General features: G+C 44.2%; 1 protein-coding gene across 1 annotated transcript in view; it reads right to left on the minus strand.

The window, feature by feature from the left end:
- Positions 1–257: 257 nt before the first annotated feature.
- Positions 258–22,227, minus strand: part of mcm6l (MCM6 minichromosome maintenance deficient 6, like) — a gene marked incomplete at both ends in the record, with an annotated part of 35,141 nt that continues 13,171 nt past the window's right edge. The window contains 13 exons of the mRNA XM_084327109.1: positions 258–380; positions 993–1,132; positions 1,550–1,732; positions 1,917–2,031; positions 3,478–3,639; positions 5,881–6,009; positions 6,104–6,259; positions 6,985–7,092; positions 7,626–7,767; positions 8,607–8,778; positions 8,914–9,064; positions 9,450–9,595; positions 9,856–10,021. Coding sequence (XP_084183235.1) covers positions 258–380; positions 993–1,132; positions 1,550–1,732; positions 1,917–2,031; positions 3,478–3,639; positions 5,881–6,009; positions 6,104–6,259; positions 6,985–7,092; positions 7,626–7,767; positions 8,607–8,778; positions 8,914–9,064; positions 9,450–9,595; positions 9,856–10,021 — 1,893 coding nt within the window. The remainder of the gene's footprint in view (positions 381–992; positions 1,133–1,549; positions 1,733–1,916; positions 2,032–3,477; positions 3,640–5,880; positions 6,010–6,103; positions 6,260–6,984; positions 7,093–7,625; positions 7,768–8,606; positions 8,779–8,913; positions 9,065–9,449; positions 9,596–9,855; positions 10,022–22,227) is intronic.

The following is a 22,227-nucleotide window of genomic DNA, read 5'->3' on the forward strand; positions in this document are numbered from 1 at the left end:
CCACTTGGAAGGATGTTAATATTTCTATAATTTTTTGGTCCTCACAAGGATAGTAGAAAAGCAAGACCTGCCCCACCATACACACACAAACCACCCTCTAGTCCTACAGTACAATCAGGGGTTGACCACCAGGATGGATGTTACTGATCTTTCCATTCTTGTGGGGACATTTAGTCCTTGCAAGGATAGAAAAACAAGACGATGATGATGATGACCCCCGCCCCCCCACACATAAAAGCACAAACACCCCCTCCCCTCTAGTCCTCCAGTACATAGTTAGGGTTGACTACTAGGAAGGGGTCCTCTTCTATGACAGGCTCCTCCCCCTGCGCTCCAACCTTCTTCAGCCCAGTCTTGGTCAACTCAATGATGATATGGTCCTAAAAACAGAAACATTAACATGAAGTGGACACTTTTATCCAAGGTGCCTTGAACAACATAAGTATGTGTAATTGCTCACTTGCCATACTTGTCAAGTAAATGTATTCCGAAGTTACATGAAGACTCTAAAACGCAAGACTGGACTTATACAAGAGTATAATGCTATTTCAATTATTATATTGGATAAAACAATTTGCAACAGGGATGTATGCTTAAAGTAATTTAGTAGTAGAGTACTCTAATGCACCATAAACTAGTGTGTATTCGAAGTGCTCTGCATCATAAATGAGAACATTTGGAAAACATCAGTCTAGACGACATGGAGCCCAAAGACTTTGCCACAGTGCACCCCAAAAGAGCCATACTGGAGCCCAAAAGAGCCATACTGCATCGCAAAAGAGCCATACTGGAGCCCAAAAGAGCCATACTGCATACTAAACATCTTTTCACCTTTTTCCAAAAATACATTCCCTGTATAATCTCAGAAAAAACTAAATCGATAAGCAAATTGCGGTTAGTATTTCACTAGTAGAGGTAGTAATGAAACAAGGTACAGTACTTATTCCCCAATTGTGTTAATATCTCTCAGCCCTATACAAATGACCACTTACATAGTGGATCAGTCTGTAGAGGACTTTTTCTATCAGGCTCTTCTTGGCGATCAGCTCCTCCTCAGTCTCTATCTCACTCTCCATTTCCTTCAGGTACCAGTTAATCAGCTCACTCCTCTTAAGAGAGCACTCTTCATCCACTGGCGATAGTAGAGGGAGAGTGTGAGAGAGAGAGAGAGAGAGAGAGGGCAGAAACAGTGGGTATGAGCATGTTTTTAAACAAATTAAACAGATGACATGACATCAGTATTTTTCTGTGTCACCAGGATATCAAAGAGAGTTGAAGAACAAAATTATCTGGTCACTGTTCAAATATTGAATTAATTCATCAAATCCACCCACCCACCCACCCACCCACCCACCCACCCACTCACTCCGACTCCATAGGATCATCTCTGGAACATGACAGTTGTCATATGTTATACCAGAATCATTCCAATATATTTGGTTATACCCTCTCTCTCTCTCTCTCTCCCTCCCTCTCGTCTTTACTGTCACGGTCCACTTTGTAGAATGGAATAAACTGATAATGGATTAAAAACATCTCTAGGACTCACTGTCCTCCATCTTGTGCATGTGAAGAACTATAAGGTTGGCGAGCCGGCGGTACTCCGCAAACGTCATCTTCAGGACAGGTTTTGCTGCGACCTTATTCTCTTTGATTGGCTCCTGATCGGTGTCCATCACCTCTCCTGCGTGCCCATTGGTGCCTTTGGTGCCATTGACTTCCTCAGCTTTGTCTGGATGAGAGGTTAAAAAGGTAATTGGGAGGGTGGATAACAACCCGTTAAATCAGAGATTGTATTTCCCCATACACATATGTATATATAATGACTGATGTGCCACTCAGGACAGAACAGCTGTCCCAGGGGGGCAAAGTTGCTCACACTGAGACTAATTAGGGGGAATCGTTTAATAAGTAACCATTGATGTCCTGGTTGTCTTCTTGCTCCTGGTCAAAGTTGATGTCAGGAGAGTCCACTCTGATGATGGACTTGTTCAGCAGACGGAAGGCCTCCTTCACATGTTTAGGATAGACCTGAAGGTAACAACAAACTGTTATGTCTCTGACCTGAGGGCAACAACAAACTGTTATGTCTCTGACCTGAGGGCAACAACAAACTGTTATGTCTCTGACCTGAGGGCAACAACAAACTGTTATGTCTCTGACCTGAAGGTAACAACAAACTGTTATGTCTCTGACCTGAGGGCAACAACAAACTGTTATGTCTCTGACCTGAGGGCAACAACAAACGGTTATGTCTCTGAACTGAGGGCAACAACAAACTGTTATGTCTCTGACCTGAAGGTAACAACAAACTGTTATGTCTCTGACCTGAAGGTAACAACAAACTGTTATGTCTCTGACCTGAGGGCAACAACAAACTGTTATGTCTCTGACCTGAGGGCAACAACAAACGGTTATGTCTCTGAACTGAGGGCAACAACAAACTGTTATGTCTCTGACCTGAAGGTAACAACAAACTGTTATGTCTCTGACCTGAAGGTAACAACAAACTGTTATGTCTCTGACCTGAGGGCAACAACAAACGGTTATATCTCTGAACTGAGGGCAACAACAAACTGTTATGTCTCTGACCTGAAGGTAACAACTGTTATGTCTCTGACCTGAAGGCAACAACTGTTATGTCTCTGAACTGAAAGTAACAACAACTGTTATGTCTCTGACCTGAAGGTAACAACAACTGTTATGTCTCTGACCTGAAGGCAACAACTGTTATGTCTCTGACCTGAGGGTAACAACTGTTATGTCTCTGACCTGAAGGTAACAACTGTTATGTCTCTGACCTGAAGGTAACAACAACTGTTATGTCTCTGACCTGAGGGTAACAACTGTTATGTCTCTGACCTGAAGGTAACAACTGTTATGTCTCTGACCTGAAGGTAACAACTGTTATGTCTCTGACCTGAGGGTAACAACTGTTATGTCTCTGACCTGAAGGTAACAACTGTTATGTCTCTGACCTGAGGGTAACAACTGTTATGTCTCTGACCTGAAGGTAACAACTGTTATGTCTCTGACCTGAGGGTAACAACAACTGTTATGTCTCTGACCTGACGGTAACAACTGTTATGTCTCTGACCTGAAGGTAACAACTGTTATGTCTCTGACCTGAGGGTAACAACTGTTATGTCTCTGAAAGGTAACAACTTATGACATTTAACGTCTTTTCTATCCAGACCAAAATGAGGAAGTAAATGGCACCAACTGCACATACGATACATAAGTTGTTGTTACCTTCAGGTCAGATACATAAGTTGTCTGAGCATGCTCTCCAGCTGTAGGTTCATACTGTACCTAGTCAGAGCAGTACAGCCTGAGCATGCTCTCCAGCTGTAGGTTCATACTGTACCTCGTCAGAGCAGTACAGTCTGAGCATGCTCTCCAGCTGTAGGTTCATACTGTACCTCGTCAGAGCAGTACAGCCTGAGCATGCTCTCCAGCTGTAGGTTCATACTGTACCTCGTCAGAGCAGTACAGCTTGGCCATGGCTTCAGACAGTCTCAGCATGCTCTCTAGCTGTCTAACGGTGATCCTCCAGGACGACTTGGTGTTTCCTCCGCTGTCTCTCTGCCTGAGTCTCTTGTACTGATCCACCACAAACTCCTTGGCCTCCTCAGTTATCTACAGGGGTCAAAGACCAAAAGGTCAAGGAATGTCGTTGTGGCTTGCTAGGCTAATATATATGGCATAGGAAAATACATGGGAAAATGTAAATATAACAATATTCAGAAGGACTTCTTCCCTCCCAGATATACATGTATATAACGATATTTGCTCAGGTATAGATAATCCAACTGATGTTCTTCATATTGTCCTCTCCTGCTGGTTCTAGTAATGGGAAGTGTGATACAGTACAATTTACATTCTGAAATCATTCAGAAAACATTGTGTGAGAAATCCAACTTAATATTTGAAAAAGATTATTCATGACTGGGCAGTCAATCTCCCAAGTGTGTCTTGCGAGTTTATCCCAGGACACCCTGTGATTGGTAGGGCGGGTCTTGGGACTGATGAATGCCACTTATGTTGGGGTTATTGCCGTTTTCCTTGTGCTGGAAAAGGTTACAGCCTCATGGTAGCCTGTTAAGTGTCACTAAGATCAAGTGTCTGATTATGTACTTGGTTTCTGATCCATACACTGTCCCCCACACATATACACCCATCTACCAACCACACCTATACAAGGTCCCCCACACATATACACCATCAACCACACCTATACACTGTCCCTCACACATAAACCATGGCATCTACCACACCTATACACTGTCCACCACACCTATACGTCTCTCTGGCAGAGAGACGTAAGTTGCATTGCAATCTTTTTATCTATAAAGCCATAATTAGAGATTGTCCTAATTATATTAGTTCTTTATTGGAATGGACCACTGGACCCTGTCGTACACGATCCAGTTTTTGGCTTACAAGTTCAAGTTCTTCAAGTTCTTTAATAGTTGTCATACAGAAGTACAGAATACTTTCATACAAAATGCTTCTTACTGTTACGCTCCAGAGACTGTGCTAGACAAGATAGTATCAAATAACATAATAACATAATATAGCATGAATTTAGAAGAAGAAAATGAGGTCACAGTTGTTCGGTATAGACATATGTACAATGTTCTGAGTTACCATATAATATACAATACACAACTATGCAGTGTACTAATGTACAGTACTATCTAGTGCAAAGCAGAAATGGGATGAGGTACAATTTTAGGTACAATTTACAGTAAGGTGTACGGCACACTTAGAGTGCCTAGAGTTTGTACTGAACTTGGAAGATCTGCTTTTGGCTTTTTTGCCCCTACATCATGGAATACCCTGCAGGAAACACTGAAACTAGACACTCTAGTGTCTATGGGTCGGTTTAGAAACTTAATGACCAATCAGGTCACCACAATATGTAATTGTTTTTAAATTATTACCTCAGTTTTAATTTTGAGCTATTTTATTCTTTTTAAAAGATTTTTTATTATTCTTTTTTTTAATGTATTTTAAAATGTGGTCTTAATTATTCTGATTGTCTGATGTCTTTATATTTATGAACACACTGTGACACTTGTGTATGTAACATCTTGACGGCACTGTAAATTAGTTTAATTACTCTGTATTATCGAGTATAAATAAAGATTGAATAATACTGTTCATCACACACATATATATATATACACACACACACATATTTGTCTGAATATACCTGCATATAACCCCTCTATGTACTTGCTTGTACACATGCATATAGCCCATAGCTCTGTATGATAGCATGTACAATAATGCTATATATATGTATTCTCACTGGATACATACCTATCCACAACCGTCTGTACTTAACTGCACATAGTCCTTTACTATATCTATATATATCCTACTAGTTACACTGCTGACCAGTATGACCATTACCATACTGTCCTTATACCTGTATCACTGTAGATATTATGCTACAACTCTGTAAATACATCCGATTAGTGCTACCCTCTGTAGTACCAATTTGTATATTGCTGTTGCACTTTATGGCTACATTTGCACTCTGGTTGGAATTGGATGCCAAACCATTGGCTTTACTGTACTTGTGCTGTATAATGACCATACATTTGAATCTAATCTAAACACCGTCTACCACACCTATACACTGTGTCTAACACAGGTCCGCAGTGCCCCTGGAGCAGCTTTAAGGTACAGTGCCTTGCTCAAGAGCACTTTGACACAGATGGTGCGTACAATGGCTGTAACACAGTTCCAGTTGCAATACACCCACCCAGCAGTCCTATCCTCTGGGTTCCTAGCTGGCCTTCCTGACTCTAGGCCACTCTAGTGTAGCAGTGGAAATGTTCCACCGTGTATCCGTCGCTGCAGACTGACCTTGGGCTGAAACTGCCTGGCGAAGAGGATGTACCTCTGGATCTCATCTGTGCTGTAGACCCGCTGAACCGACTCCATGTTCCTACAGTGGAGGTCCACGATACGACGGGCTATAGCGTAGTCGGTCACCTGGCAAATATCAAAGACAACAACCAATAGCGTAGCCCATCGCCAAGAAATGACAAATAGTTGTGAAGACATGAGTTATGTGCCGACCTCTGACCTCATTGCACTCATCCACCAGGATGAAGAACAGATCAAAGCGGGACATGATGGGCGCAGACATGTTGACGTTCTGTTTCAAGGACTTGGAGCGATTGTAGCGCCCATCGACAGGGTTGGCAGCAGCCAGGATAGAAGTACGGGCATTCAGGGTGGCCTGTAGCAAAACAAGGCAGATGTGAGATTGTGAGGTCTGACAATTCCTCACTGGTACAATCCAATAGACCCAACGGACCTTCAGACACATCTTCGAGGGGTAAACACAGCTGCAACTAATAACAATAATAATGGGTTCGCTCCATTTCAATGTGCCAGTGTGCCGGGATGATAAGGATAAGAGCTCAATCCCAATCCCTACCCACCTTCAAAACCGCTCTCAAAGAGCACCTACGGGAGGCTGCAATTCGAAACCGGCCCCGGTAAATGTCCATGGATGTCTGGATGAAACATCCAGACATGATCATGTATGTCATAAATGTTATGATGAATTGAAAATGGGGGACCCTGATGTAAACAAGACGAAAGTCTCTCTCTGGTCTGCATCCCCTTAACAATTGTGTGTATTGAGCCATACTGTATTGTACCCATTCTGCAATCTTTTAATAAAGTTTTCCATCAATCAATCAATCAATCAATCAATCCCCTTGCCAAAAATCTATGCTATTCATAGGGGTCAAATAAAAAGATCATCATATGAGTGTGTGGGGGGGCTGATTTAGGGTAAGGGGTGTGGGTGCAGGAGGGAATGGTCAAAATGTGAGCTCCAGGTATTAACAATGCCAATGCTGCATACCCTACAACATGGCCCCCCAAAAGGATATAATGGATAATATTAGCAATGTGAAGCTTGGTGATATAGTCCGTCTATAATGTTTCCAATACCTTGACCCCAGCCTTGGTGATCGATATAGTCTGTTGCTCCATAGCTTCATGAATGGCCACCTGGTCCTTCAGATCCATCTTATCAAACTCGTCAATACAACACACACCCTGGTGGAAACATAAACAACATTAGGCTGACCCTGGTGGAAACATAAACAACATTAGGCTGTCCCACACAAAAGCTTGTAATCCCACATAATACTTCCTTGGAGGCTTTAGTCGTATTACTTGCACACACAAACACAACAAATCACAAACAGGAGAGAACAAAACACGTGAGAAACCACATACACACATGCTAGGGGTGGGTGTTATGGCCTAAATTGATATATTTAGCATTAACAATATATACAGTACATGTATTTTTCTCACAATACCATCAAACATATATATTTTCTTAGGAGTACCATTTTAGGAGTGCTATGGGAACACTTGTTTCTTGCCATGGGTCTCAACGGTGCAATTATTATACATTATACCCTAGTATTCATATTGTGAGACATAATTATAGAACTTTCACAACCTTGGCATTTCCTTTTGAACAATATGAGTAAACGTATACCTTGGCACAACTTTCTATGAGTGCATCACTTCTGGTGTGCCCCCCCCCCCGCCCCAGATACACTCCGTAAGAGACTTACATTGTCAGCCAGCATGAGCGCTCCAGCCTCAATGACAAACTCATGAGACTCCTCGTCTTTGACCACAGCAGCGGTCAGACCTGCAGCACTGCTGCCCTTCCCACTGGTATAGATGGCCCTGGGAGCAAAGTCCTCCACATGCCTGACCACAGCACACAAATAATTATTGTCTTACATTACAATTAACCTCGTCAGGGCAAAAGTAGGTTGCTAAATTCTAGCTGTAAGGCAGAAGTTGCACTAAGGAGTTACACAAATCTAACAAATTATAGAGGAATCTTTTTTTGCTAGTTCTCACAATGGCAAAGGGCATTTAGGTGTTCAGGCTGGAATACGCGACAGATAAACGTTAGGCGTCAAGCATTTTGCTTGTGTTTTCACACAGGTCTGTTTGAAATGGTATGAATTAGAAGTGAATGCGTTGCTTCTGTTGCTGCACTTTTTGGTTTTGTTGCGGTTTCCTGTTGCCAATTGAAACAAACTATACGTTGCCATTTGACCATACAGATCTGCTGTTTATTGGAAATCATTCCAATACAATTTTTATTCTAACAAATGTGAACATAAATAATCTTGCAATCTCCACTTTGGCATTTGACAAATATTACAAAACACTGATTCATTTCGTGCTACCATCTACCGTCACCTGAGGTATTACTTTTATTTATTTATTTTTTTATAATAATTTTTTAGCATTTTTACAGCTTTATTGGTCACGCAGGACCGACCGAGGAGAGGGCGAACGGGAGGAGAGGTGGGGAGGACATGTGACAAATAACGACGGGAGCTGGGATCGAACCCGGGTCGGCCGCGTAGGTGCGCGAGGCACTATGCTATGGTATGCGCCACGAGGGCGCCCCAGGTATTACTTTTGTATCACAACAGCATGGCTATTTAGAACTTACTAAAAGCGAAAAACAACAACATTGTGATAAATGTCTTTACAATTTTATGAAATGAAGGATGGGAATAAGTGGCCACCAACGTGTGTGTGTGTATTTATACACATACTTCAGGAACTGGCTCTTGGAAGTGCTGGGGTCTCCAACGATACACACATTGATGTCCCCTCTAAGAGATGTTCCCTCCATGGTAGTCTTGCGAACGCCCCCAAACAGCATCAACAGGATGCCACGCTTGATCTCATCGCTGCCTGGCAACCGGGAGAGTTGTTTTGGACTTAAAAGTGTACCCATGTTTCCAACTAGGACAACCGTGGCCAATGTGAAACGCTGTTAGACATCATGAGAATACTATGAACCATCAGGAGAAGTATCCATAATATTACCATGTATGGTGGGGAAGAGGCTGGTGCACAGGTTATGGTAAAGGTTTTTATCCTGGGTCATCTCAAACACCTTCTCCCACTCCTGAACAGTCATCTGGTTCTTCACGCTCTCCGCCGTCTGGTCCTCCTGGCGAAGCTCCTTACCTCCAAACTAGCACAATTTAATATTAAACTAAAGACATGGTATCTTGCTGCCCTAGTGGTTGATATTTTGGCTCTGCTGCACAGCCTGCCCCACCACCAGTGGTGATGTCAAGAGTAGCTCAAAGTCTGTGGGAGAAAAAGGGTCGGCGCTTGTGGTGGAGCAGAGTGTGCAGCAAGGTGAAAACATCAACCACCGGGCCAGCAAAATGACCATGTGTCATGTAAAATCAAGGACCACAATGGAAATAAGTCTGAGACATTATTGTGACAATTAAGCTGTGAAGCAATCTTGTGATTGCCTTTATATATACCGGTATATATATTAAAATGTATTTACAATGTTTGTATTGTAGTGACACAAAAAAAGGTTATTAAAGTGTGTGTACACTAACCCGTGGGTTGGTAGGAGCTACATAGCAGGCCAGGAAGGCCAGTCTGTAGGACAGCTCTCTGACTCCCAGAGCCTTCAGCCCCTGGACACCATCTCTGTCTAAACCCTCCCTCGCTGGAACTCTAGTACTGGTCTCTTGCCGGGTACCTGGAGAAGAGAGAAGAGAGATGGCCATATTCAAACTCATTTACTTTCAATAACTGTCAAACTAAATACATTTGTGCAAAAAAGTGTTTAGAGTTTTTGGAAGTGTGTGAAATTATGTGCAAAATAAATCAGCATTATAGTTTTGGTGAAATTCCCCTTTAATATTCAAATATGTCTCCTTGTAGCCTATTCATAGTCTAATGGTTTTCTTAGAGACAAGTGACAGTCCTAGATAGGACCTTCATCAGTAACATCGGTACCTGCCGTGGCCAATGCTGAAACATCGGGTACCACGATGAGAGTCCCTGTAAAGTCACATCTGTCCCCAGCCTGGGCCATCTCCACCGCCTCGGCCCTCAGGATGATCTCCACGCTCCGAGGGATAGAGCCCCGGGGCAGCTCCGCCTGGGTCTCCTGAATACGTGCCTGGGGAAGAGGGGAGGGGATCAGTTTCTCTCCCGTTAGCCGCCATAACTGAGCGGTTTCAGATTCAGATTCCTTTATTGTCGCTTATTTCAGTACTTTACAGCAAGAAGAGTGAAAAACTATTTATTGTGGTCCCTCGACTATAGCAGCTTCCAATAATAAAAATACAATAATTTTAGCATAGAAGACTAAAATAAAGATTACTATACAGTTCTAAAAAGTGTGCAGTGCAATACAATAAATTTAGCATAGAATAAAATAAAGATGACTATATACAGTTCTAAAAACTGTGCATTGCAGATCAGGATGTAGATATTATACTATATGAAATTTTAATAACAAAATGGCTATGTACAGTTCCAAAAAGGTATGTTGTGTGATGTTGTTGGTACCAATGCTGCTTTTTATCGTTTTTCACCAATGTTTGCACATCCTTTGCGTTACTTCATTGCCTCTACATACACAGTGTAGTTAGTGGTCACATGGCACTATAATACTGTTCAGATTCAGATTTCTTTATTCACCATTTTATACAAGTACAAAATGGAACGTGATTTGACATTACAGTGCATGATAGATTTTTTCACAAATAGGAACATCATAATAATGATAAATAAATAAGTAAGTGCAAAACAGGACAGAATAGTGAGACAACAATAAGACAGTAAAGTGCAGTGGTGGGGGACATGGATACAGTGCAGCACAGTTAACCACCTCAAACTGAACCTAAGCAAAACAGAATTGCTCCACCTGCCGGCCAAATCCTCCGTCCTGACCGACCTTTCCATCACAGTTGAGAATGCAGCTGTGACCGCGTCCCCGACCGCCAAGAACCTTGGTGTTGTCCTCGACGACCAGTTGAACTTCTCTGCTCACATCGCAGCGACAACCAGAACCTGCCGATTCCTCCTGAGCAACGTCAGAAGGATCCGCCCCTTCCTGACAAAAGAAGCCACCCAACTCCTTGTCCAATCAACAGTCATCTCCCGCCTCGACTACTGCAACGCACTGCTTGCTGGCCTCCCGGCCACTGCCACTAAGCCTCTTCAACTCATTCAGAACGCAGCGGCCCGCCTGATCTCAAACCTACCGAAGTCGGCCCATGTCACCCCACTTCTTAGGGACCTGCACTGGCTCCCCATTGCTGCACGAATCCGCTTCAAGGCCCTCGACCTAGCATACCGTGCGGCAAAGGGAACTGCTCCCGCCTACCTCCGGTCAATGGTCTCTAACTACACACCCTCAAGACCCCTATGCTCTGCATCTTCTGCCCGCCTCAGACCTACTCCTATCCAAGCTCCGGGAGGGTCATCAAAGAGAAGTCGCCTATTCTCAGTCCTTGCCCCACAATGGTGGAATGAACTACCCACCCCAGTTAGGACAGCCGAAACACGTCCAATCTTTCGCCGTCGACTAAAGACGCACTTCTTCAACCATTACCTGAATAAAAAAAAAATAATAATTAAAAAAATCGAACCCTAACTAACCGTACTGTCATGCACTTGTCCTAATAAACTAACCTACACTGTAGCACTCAACACTTTGATGAACATTGTTGCTCAGCTGATCGAGTTGTGCCCTTCCTGATGGCTTGTCGTACAGAACATGTAAGTCGCTTTGGATAAAAGAGTCAGATAAATGACTAAATGTAAATGTAAAGTCCAGAGGTCCAGCCCTAGCAGCTCGCCATAGAGGGGGGAGGGGGGGGAGCAGGGGGACACCAGACTCATTTACTAGGCTGAGTCTATGGCGGGACTTTAATGTCTTGGGCAGCCGTAGCCGCCTGCCGTGGGGGAGCATGGTGAAGAGGTCGTGACCCGGGTGGGCGGGGTCTGCCATGATCTTCCTCACCCTCAAGGCCCTGGAGGAATGTAGGGACTCGAGGGAGGGAAGGGGGCAGCCGATCACCCTCTCCGCTGATCGTATCACCCGCTGCAGCTTGGCCTTGTCCCTGACCGTGGCTGCAGGGAACCAGGTGATAATGGAGAGGGTGAGGATGGACTGGATGATGGCAGTGTAGAACTGGACCATCATAGTCCTCGGCAGCCTAAACTTCCTCAGCTGACGTAGGAAGAACATCCTCTTCCGGGCCATTTTATTGAGAGCGATGGTGTTCAGCTCCCATTTCAGGTCCCGGGAGAGTGTCATGCCGAGGAAGCGGCAGGACTCCAGAGGCCACCGGGGTGCCTCACAGAATGATCGGGGTGGGGGGGGGCTGCCTTCCGCCTGAAGTCCACTATCATCTCCACTGTTTTATGGGCGTTGAGGTCCAGGTTGTTGCAGCTGCACCAGCTCTGCAGACTCTCGATCTCCCTCCTGTAGGCGGAATCGTCCCCCCTTGATATGAGACCCACCAGGGTGGTGTCGTCCACAAACTTCAGGAGTTTGACCGAGGGGTGCAGAGAGACGCAGCTGTTGGTGTACAGGGAGAATAGTAGTGGGGACAAAACGCAGCCCTGTGGGGAGCCAGTGCTGATGGACTTGGGATCGGAGATGTTAATTCCCAACTTCACCCGCTGTGACCAGTTTGTCAGGAAGTCCGTAATCCACCTGCAGGTAGAGTCCGGCACCTGCAGCAGGGACATCTGGTGCTCCAGGATGTGCGGGAGGATGGTGTTGAAGGCCGAGCTGAAGTCCACCAACAGAATCCTGGCGTAGGTCCCTGCAGTGTCCAGGTGGCGTGAATATTAAAGGCAACCAACTTGTGTTCAGCTTTTCGTTCACGTTTCTCTGATTGGCCACACGGCCAATCAATCCACTAGCACACGCCCTTGCGGCAAGAGAGACGCGGCAGAACCAGTGGTGTTCTGTTGTGTGACTGTACTACAGCGGTGTTCTGTTGTGTGACTGTACTAAACTCTTCCACCACATGACCGACATTTGACATACAGTACACCTCCTATCTATGTTGGGATTATGTTTGGTCATGACAAAACAATAAAAATCGCTACTGTTAGTAATGCTGCCACCACCCACTTCAATGACAGAGCTCTCATATTTGCGAATGCATAAACTATATCTTAAATTATGGCGATGTGTCTAATATGGCTGTCGCGAAGTCATTGATAAGCGACAGCCATATTAGACACATAGCCATAATTTAAGATATAGTTTATGCATTCGCAAAATATGAGAGCCGCTGTCATTGAAGGGCTTCTACAACGGAGGAACGGCCGCTGCTGCTGCTGGACCAAGTCAAGCCGGCGGCAGTGCACGGAAGCCGGGGATAAACCACTGCGTCGCCCCGCTGCGCTTCAGGCTCAGCAGCCTCCACGGGCGAAATAACATATAACGTTACAGTTCCACACTGATGTACAGTGAGCGTCTAATATGGCTGTCGCGAAGTCATGTCTCTCCCTCTGAAAGCCCATTCACGCTGTGTATCATAGAGACAGAGCACTGGGTTTTATCACTGGAGATATATTTCTCACTCACCATTGTATTTTGCGCCATCTGACAATATCATAATGATGTGTTTTCTATATTATATCCACAATCATTCATCTAAAAAATTGTATGGGCTTTGATTAAACATGTAACCTACACCTACTGTAACTTACTGTACCTCTGCTTCCTACAGCACAGCAGGTAATGGCGTTAATCAATGGAACGCGAAACATAATAACGTTACGCTTTCTAGTTCAGCGCATTTCATAACTGTATGGGCTTTGTTTATACACAAGTGAATCTGGTAGTTGGTTGTTAAAAACGCTAAACATAATAAAACGCGAAACATAATAACGTTACGCTTTCTAGTTCAGCGCATTTCATAACTGTATGGGCTTTGTTTATACACAAGTGAATCTGGTAGTTGGTTGTTAAAAACGCTAAACATAATAAAACGCGAAACATAATAACGTTACGCTTTCTAGTTCAGCGCATTTCATAGCGCTCCACTGCTACCGCAGCTGAACACAAGTTGGTTGACACAAGTTGGTTGCCCGCGCTGCCGCTCGCTTGCGCTCCTTGGATTTCATTTGGGACGTGGGACGACTGCGCTTGCCTGCGCGTGGGGGCGGGGGGGCGCGGCCAATCAGAGAAAAGCCGAACACAAGTTGGTTGCCTTTAATATTCACGCGTCCAGGTGTTCCAGGACATAATGTAGAGCCATGTTCACAGCATCGTCCGTGGAACGGTTGGCTCTGTATGCAAACTGCAGGTGGGCCAGGACAAGGCGCTCAAAGACCTTCATGACCACAGACGTCAGGGCAACCAGTCTGTAGTCGTTAAGGTCTGTGACCTTGGCCTTCTTGGGGACGGGGATGATGGTCGAGGCCTTAAAACACGCTGGGACCCGACACAGCTCCAGTGAGGTGTTAACATTTTTTGTGAACACTGGGGACAGCTGGTCGGCGCAGTGCTGTGATCTAGGGCTGGGCGATAAAACGATAACGATAACTATCGCGATAAATTATTTCCTCGAAATAAACATGAAACGTGGTCGCAAAGTTTCGATATATCAATTTTCCAAGCTTGGATATGAGCACACGCACTAACAACCAATAAGTGAAGGAGATGGCCGAGAGCGAAGGAGACCCGCGCTGCACCTCTGGGTAGAGAGGTAGTAAACAAGGCTGGCTAGGATAATTAGCTTGCACGGCGCTATTTTATAGTTTACGTGCCGAGTTGGTGTGTGGCGTGAATTCTGATGCCACGGTTATAGTAGTGTGTGGTATACGGTGGACGTCGTTGCAATGTATTGGGGCGGAACAGAGTATTTTAGGTATATTTAGTACATTGGAAACATGTAGCTCTCACCTCCATAGCCATGAAGTGCTTTGAGAAGCTAGTAAAGGGCTACATCTGCTCCTCCCTCCCCATCAACATGGACCCCCTGCAATTTGCATACCGCCCCAACAGGTCCACGGAGGACGCCATAGCCCATGTGCTGCACACAGCAGCATCACACCTGGACAAGAGGCAGGGGAACTATGTGAGAATGCTATTCATCGACTACAGCTCGGCATTCAATACCATAGTCCCCTCCATACTCATAGCTAAGCTCAGGGACCTGGGCTTGAACTATGACCTCTGCCAGTGGGTCTTGGACTTCCTGACTGGCAGACCCCAGGTGGTGAGAGCAGGCAACTGCACCTCCTCATCCATCACCCTCAACATAGGGGCCCCCCAGGGCTGTGTTCTGAGTCCCCTCCTCTACTCCCTGTACACACACGACTGTGTGGCTCAGCGGAGTAGCAATACAATCATGAAATTTGCTGACGACACAGTGGTGGTGGGCCTGATCTCTGCCAACGACAAGAGGGCCTACCTGGAAGAGGTCAAGGTCCTGGCGGGATGGTGCCAGGAAAACAGCCTCTCCCTGAACGTCAGCAAAACAAATGAGATGATTGTGGACTTCAGGAGGTCGGGGGTCAAGGACTACAGCCCCCTCAGCATCGATGGGGCACCGGTTGAGAGAGTCAACAGCTTTAAGTACCTCGGAGCCTACATATCCGAGGACTTGACATGGACCACACACATTGACAGTGTTGTAAAGAAGGCACGACAACGCCTCTACTTCCTCAGGCGCCTAAGGAAGTTCCAAGTCAGTCAGAAGATCCTTAAGAACTTCTACTCATGTACAATAGAGAGCATCTTGACCGGCAACATCACCTCCTGGTTTGGGAATAGCACTGCACAAGACCGAAGCAGACTACAAAGAGTGACACGTTCAGCCGAACGCACAATTGGAGGGGGGCTCCCCACCCTCCAGAACATTTACAACAAGCGTTGCAAGGGCAAAGCTAAGAGAATCATTAAAGACTCCAGTCACCCGAACAACTGCCTCTTTGAACTGCTGCGGTCAGGCAAGCGATACCGGAGTCTCAAGGCGAGCACAGAAAGACTCAGAAGAAGCTTCTATCCCCAGGCCATCAGGCTGCTAAACGAACAATGAATGAACACTACACAACAACAACCACCAAACGCACATAGCACACACATCCACACGCACACACTCACTTTAAACAAACACACTGTAGCACCCACTCCACACACTTTATAGCACACACCCACTTTAAACAAACACTGTAGCACCCACTCCCCACACTTTATATTTATTGATGAAGGATTGCACTACAACTCGTACACCTTACTGTAAATTGTACCTAAATTGTACCTCATCCCATTTCTGCTTTGCACTATATAGTACTGTACATTAGTACACTGCATAGTATTGTATATTATATGGTAACTCAGAACATTGTACATATGTCTATACCGAACACTGACCTCATTTTCTTCTTCTAAATTACATGCTATACTATGTTATTTGATACTATCTTGTCTAGCACAGTCTCTGGAGCGTAACAGTAAGAAGCATTTTGTATGAAAGTATTCTGTACTTCTGTATGACAACTATTAAAGAAACTTGAACTTGAAACTTGGCTGGCTAGGATAATTAGCTTGCACGGCGCTGTTTTATAGTTTGGCTGGCTAGGATAATTAGCTTGCACGGCGCTATTTTATAGTTTACGTGCCGAGTTGGTGTGTGGCATGAATTATGATGCCACGGTTATAGTAGTGTGTGGTATACAGTGGACGTCGTTGCAATGTATTGGGGCGGAACAGAGTATTTTAGGGATATTTAGTACATTGTCATGGGATACACTGCTTGCTCTGGCTAACTGCTAACGTGCGCGGACTGATGACGACATCAACTCGAGACATTCGCAGCAGCAAAACAAGTCTATTAATAGCCCGTCCATCGGCGCCGGGCATAAGAAGTTAATTAAACTTGACAGACATTATATCGACGATAATTATCGATATAGAGTTATATGAAAATAATTTTATAATTTTATCGCGATAACGTTTTTGGCCATATCGCCCAGCCCTACTGTGATCTGTAACATAGTATTTCTGATTACCAATGTACACAATTCATTCCTGGCTGTACATTGCAAGTACACAGACAACTCGTCAAACTTGAAGGAGCATACAAGAGAAAGATGCCAAGCTCAGAAAGGATTGATCCTTCATACCTTCCCAAGAAGAAGGTTCCACACACATAATATTCCTGATATGCACATAGACCAGAAGCAAAAGTTTCCCTCCTTCTTGTTGTCAGACTGTATTCTAGATGTGGTGAAGAGTGTGCGATATTTGGGTCACAATATCACTGATGACATGCGTGACGATGTTGAAGTGCAGCGCCAGTGCTGCAAACTGTATGCACAGGTCAATATGCTGGCACGAAAATGTTATACGTGTACAGATAATGTGAAAATAAGCCTGTTCAGAGCAGGCCATGTGAGCGGATCGGAGCGGCGCGGGGAGCGGAGCGGGCGGTTTTGACGTGAGCGAGGAGTGGGTTTTAAAATGAGTCGGCGCGACGTCCGGAGCGAGAGTTCTCCTCCGCTCCAATCCACTCCAGGACGCTCACAGTGGTTTAACACTGTTGATGTAATATATACATGCAGTACAATGCCAAAGCAACAGATGGCGATGTACAAACATGAAGGCCATTTTCAACCAATGAGAAAGGCGAACCTGTGATATCCTGTTCAGGCTTCGTCACTGTAGAGACGCCCACCATAGATATCTATGACGCCCACACTCACTCCTGTTAGAAAAAGTATCGACGCCATTGTTGTTGACGTTAGCTTACATGCTAACGTTAATGGCAGCGACCATAGCATTGTGGCTCGGCTAGCCTATCATCGCTTAATAGAGCTAGTGAATGGATAAACAATGTTATTTAACATTGCAGAATGGCTACAATTACAATGCGGCTCAATACAAACAATTGTTAAGGGGCCCATGGGGTGTAGACTGTTGTAGTTTGAGCTAATTTACACCATGCTCAAAAAAAAAAAAAAAAAAGAAAACTGCCGAGCGATCTGGCGCGGGGAGCGCTCGATTCAAGGTGAGCGGGGAGCGAGCGGAGAGCGACTTGGGGGCGGGGTCAACATGAGCGATTAGCGGAGCGGACCAAGCTTTAAAGAGCGAAGAGCGGATTTCTCGGCCGCGCCGATCCGCTCACGTGGCCTGGTTCAGAGCCTATTGTACTCCGCTTTATACTGCCTACCTCTGGTCTAATTATAGCACAGCAACAAACAAAAACTGCAGGTAGCATATAATTATGCATTTAGGATCCTCCTTAACACATTGAGTGTCACGCCCCTTCCGGGAAGTGACCCCTTCCTTGCCGTCCATTAACCCCATGTAAACGTAGTTGTAGTTTGTAGAGCTAAACATATATTTTATAGTATAGCTATGGGTCTAATAACGCCGTCGAGTCTCAGTGAGTTGCTTCTGGTCAACGTGCAAAAAACAGATTATTTTTTCATCCATACATTTCCGTTTTATACCGTTTGGATATGAATATAGTTTGGTTGCTTCTGAGTAATTCCAGGGAAAATACGCTAAAACAGCGTTTTTGTGTAATTCAATAAACACGTAATTTTTCGCCTGATTATCGGATCTTCCTGAAAACACTAGACCAATCACAATTTTTTTCTTTTTAATTCAACAAACATGACCATGTTCACGTCTTACTCATACTGAGGCCTTAGTTTCGGTTTTAAATTGCATATCATCAAACTTGCATATCACAGAGCAGAAGAATTTTGCCAAAACAAACGCATTTCCTTTGATTTAATTATACATCAAATGATTTATGTCAAGGATGAGGGACATCCACTATACGACTAAGGTACCCATGTAACATGTCAAAATACTTCTCAAAGGTCAGTGAATACCACGACCACAACACCAGAGGAAGCTCAACAAATCATGTTAAACCCAGATTCGGCTCAAACAAGGGACTAAACACATTTTGCAATTATGCCACATCAATGTGGAACGCCCTACCCGAAGCTGCAAAGGAATGTGAATCCCTACCCACATTCAAAACCGGTCTTAAAGCGCACCTACGGGAGGCTGCAATTCTAAACTGGCCACCGTAAATGTCCAAACCCCCCACCCCCACCCCCTCCTAATAGACAGTCTCCTCCCCACCGCATGTATATATTCTCTCCCTGCCGTATATTTATATATCTGGGCGATGGCTATGCGAGGCCACCCATTAAACTAATGGAGTCCGTCAGCTTGTTTGTAGAGCTATAACTATATTCTATATTATAGCTATGGATACAATACTATAGTCATTTGACACAGAGTTTCTTCCGGTCAATATGCAAAAAAAATAAATTTTTCCATCCATACGTTCCAGTTTTATACCGTGGTGAATATGAGTGTTATTTTGGAATGATCTGGGCCAATTCCTGAGAGGCTGGTTATAAGCCGGAACGTGCATTATACTAAATCCATTGGCGTTTTGTCTCTACACACTCTACAATAAAAAGAAAATCAAATGCATATGATAGGTATTATGTTCCATCATGAATGCATGAAAGGGTGGAGGGGGGGGGGGGGGGGTCATTTTTCGATGCTTTGATCGTCACCAACGGAATACGTTAAGGACTAGCGTTACACACATACGCTCGGATCGCAATGAAAACATTCTTGGATCAACGCAAGATTGATACCATATAGCAGAGTATTTTTGTTATGAATAAAGTAAAGGATGTGTTAAGAGTATGAGGCAATGAGAACACTACTGCTCACTCATCTCACCTTATATCAGTTATTGTGTTGAAGTATGGGGGAATACTTATGGGACAAATATAAAACCATTACCGGTATATATACTACAGAAGAGGGCTGTACGAATCACACATAAAGTGAGTTATCGAGAACACACAAATATATTATTTATTAAATCTAGAATAATTAAACTTGAAGACATGGTTAAGTTTCAAACAATGTTAATTATGTTTAGGGCAAGAAATAATACACTGCCAGAAAAACTACAAAATCTTTTTCATTTAGAAAGTGAGTTTAGTAGGAGAAAATACAATTTTAAACATCAGTTTGCACGTACCACACTTAAACAGATGTGTCCTTCAGTTATTGGTGTAAAGTTATGGAATTCTCTCCATAGCGAGCTTAAGGGATGTAACAGTGTTTATAAATTCAAAAAAAATGTATAAAAAAATAATATTTAGTCAGTATGAAAATCAAAATTTGATCTGAATAGTGAGATTTTTTTTTCTCTTCTCTTTCTTTTCTTTTTTATTCTTTATCATTATTATTATTATTTAAATTTTTCTTGTTTAACTGTGGATTGTGTTTCTTTTATAATGGTATAAATGATTATTTGTGTAAATAAGGTTATACGCCGACCATTAAGAAAATACATGTTAGTTTAGGAATAAGGGGCAGGTAATTATAAGATTTATTCTTCTTCCTGCTCCTTTTGTCCATGGAATGGCTATTTATGATTTTTTAATGAAGAAACTATGATTGTATTATTCCATGTGGCAAATAAAAACTCTGAACTGAACTGAACAGTTACCTTGACTAGGATGTACCCCGAAGAATATTCCAATTATCTGATCGCCATTCCAAGTATTGATGTCAATCGTTTCGCCCAACATAATCCACCACAGAACACGGATTGGGAGTAATTGTTTCTTCTCAATCCGAGCATTAGAACCGCTACACTTGTCCGAAAAAGAAAAGTCCGCCCGGACCTATATAACGAAGGTCATGTAACCCTAGTTATGCGAATACTGACTGAGCGTCCCGCTCCACCCATATTGGGGTATTTATCTTTCGGGCACATATTGTGCACGCTAGGGCTGCAACTAACGATTATTTTGGTAGTTGACTAATTTGTCGATAATTTTTTCGATTAGTCGACTAATCTAACGATTATTTCTGTCACACCCTCCATCTCTGCTTCCTGTGGGTGCGGCTCCTTTTCCGGGCTCTTAGCAGACTTCTTAGCTTAACATAACAGACCGACAGTAAGTTTGGGGGAACTAATGGGATAACTGGGGTTGCAACAAAAGTGCAACTAGGGCTAAAAACACAATGAAATAAAATAATAATAATAAATAATATATCCTTCTTAGCAGACTTCTTAGCTTAACATCCCGGGGAACTAATGGGATAACTGGGGATGTTGTTTGCTCCTGACAAGAGTCTCAAAGTCTGGGGTGATGGTAGACAAAGCAACTCTGAGGTCATGCTCAATGTCCAATCTGTTCCTCTGCTTTGTCTTCAGCTGGACCAGAGCTGAGAAGCCACTTTCACAAAGATAGGTAGTAAAAAAAAAAGTTTAAATCTTTTTTTATACGACGCAAACATTCAGCGTCGACAAGTTTTTATGATCGACATCGTCGATTATGTCGACTAATCGTTGCAGCCCTAGTGCACGCGCTGAAAAAGTTTACATGCACCTGCATTCGCCCGTGGCCACGCCTGTTCTTGCGTTTCCTTAAAACACAGGGTGTGGCCACTCGTATGCCCTTCCAAGTCTGAATTTTGCACGGGAAAAACAGCCAAGGGTCCTCAGGGCATGAAGAGCGGGACGCTCAGTCAGTATTCACATAACTAGGGTTATGTGACACCCACACACTCATGCTAACCCACCTGGTGGCGGGGTGCAGGAGAACCAAAGTGCAGCAGGGGCAATGCCCTCGCACAATCAATATGACAGACGTTGCTCGGACAGCACCTCACCTGTGTCGGGGCCACCGTAACAGACACGTAGTTGACTGGTAGCCCCGAGGTTTTGCAGTCGATTCCATTTTTATTGGTAAATTCCGTGATTGCGGCCGCGATTCCGTGAACGTGGATTTCATATGGCTCTACACGCCGCCTGGCCGATATCCCATCTGGACGCGCTGGAGAAAACCCGGGGGCTGGGGAAATTCCGGCGGTAGTCAGACGTTCTTTAATTTCTCTTTTCTCTTCATATTACTTTCACTGATTGATGGTGCATATAGCAAGGATCACGCGTGACAAAGACGAGAAGGGCATAGGAGTGGCCACACCCTGTGTTTTAAGGAAACACAGGAGCAGGCGTGGCCACAGGCGAATGCAGGTGCATGTACACTTTTTCAGTGCGTGCGCAATGTGCCCGAAAGATGAATATCCCAATATGGCTGGAGCGGGACGCTCAGTCAGATTGAAACATAATCGACGCACAGCACAAGACACAACATTTCAAATGGTGCTCAATACCGCCGCCTGGTAGGATGCGGCTGGTACTGCACCTTCGGATTCCCAGTATGCATTTTTCAGGCAACACACAGCTCCCCGACATTGAATAGGGTATTAAAATCGGAAAAATTTAAAACGATCCAGAAACGTGTTAACACGTGATTGGCACTCAACGGTCTGGCCTCAGAAAC

This window comes from Notolepis coatsorum, assembly GCF_963971535.1.
Source record: "Notolepis coatsorum genome assembly, chromosome: 13".
In the NCBI taxonomy this organism is placed as follows: Eukaryota; Metazoa; Chordata; class Actinopteri; order Aulopiformes; family Paralepididae; genus Notolepis; species Notolepis coatsorum.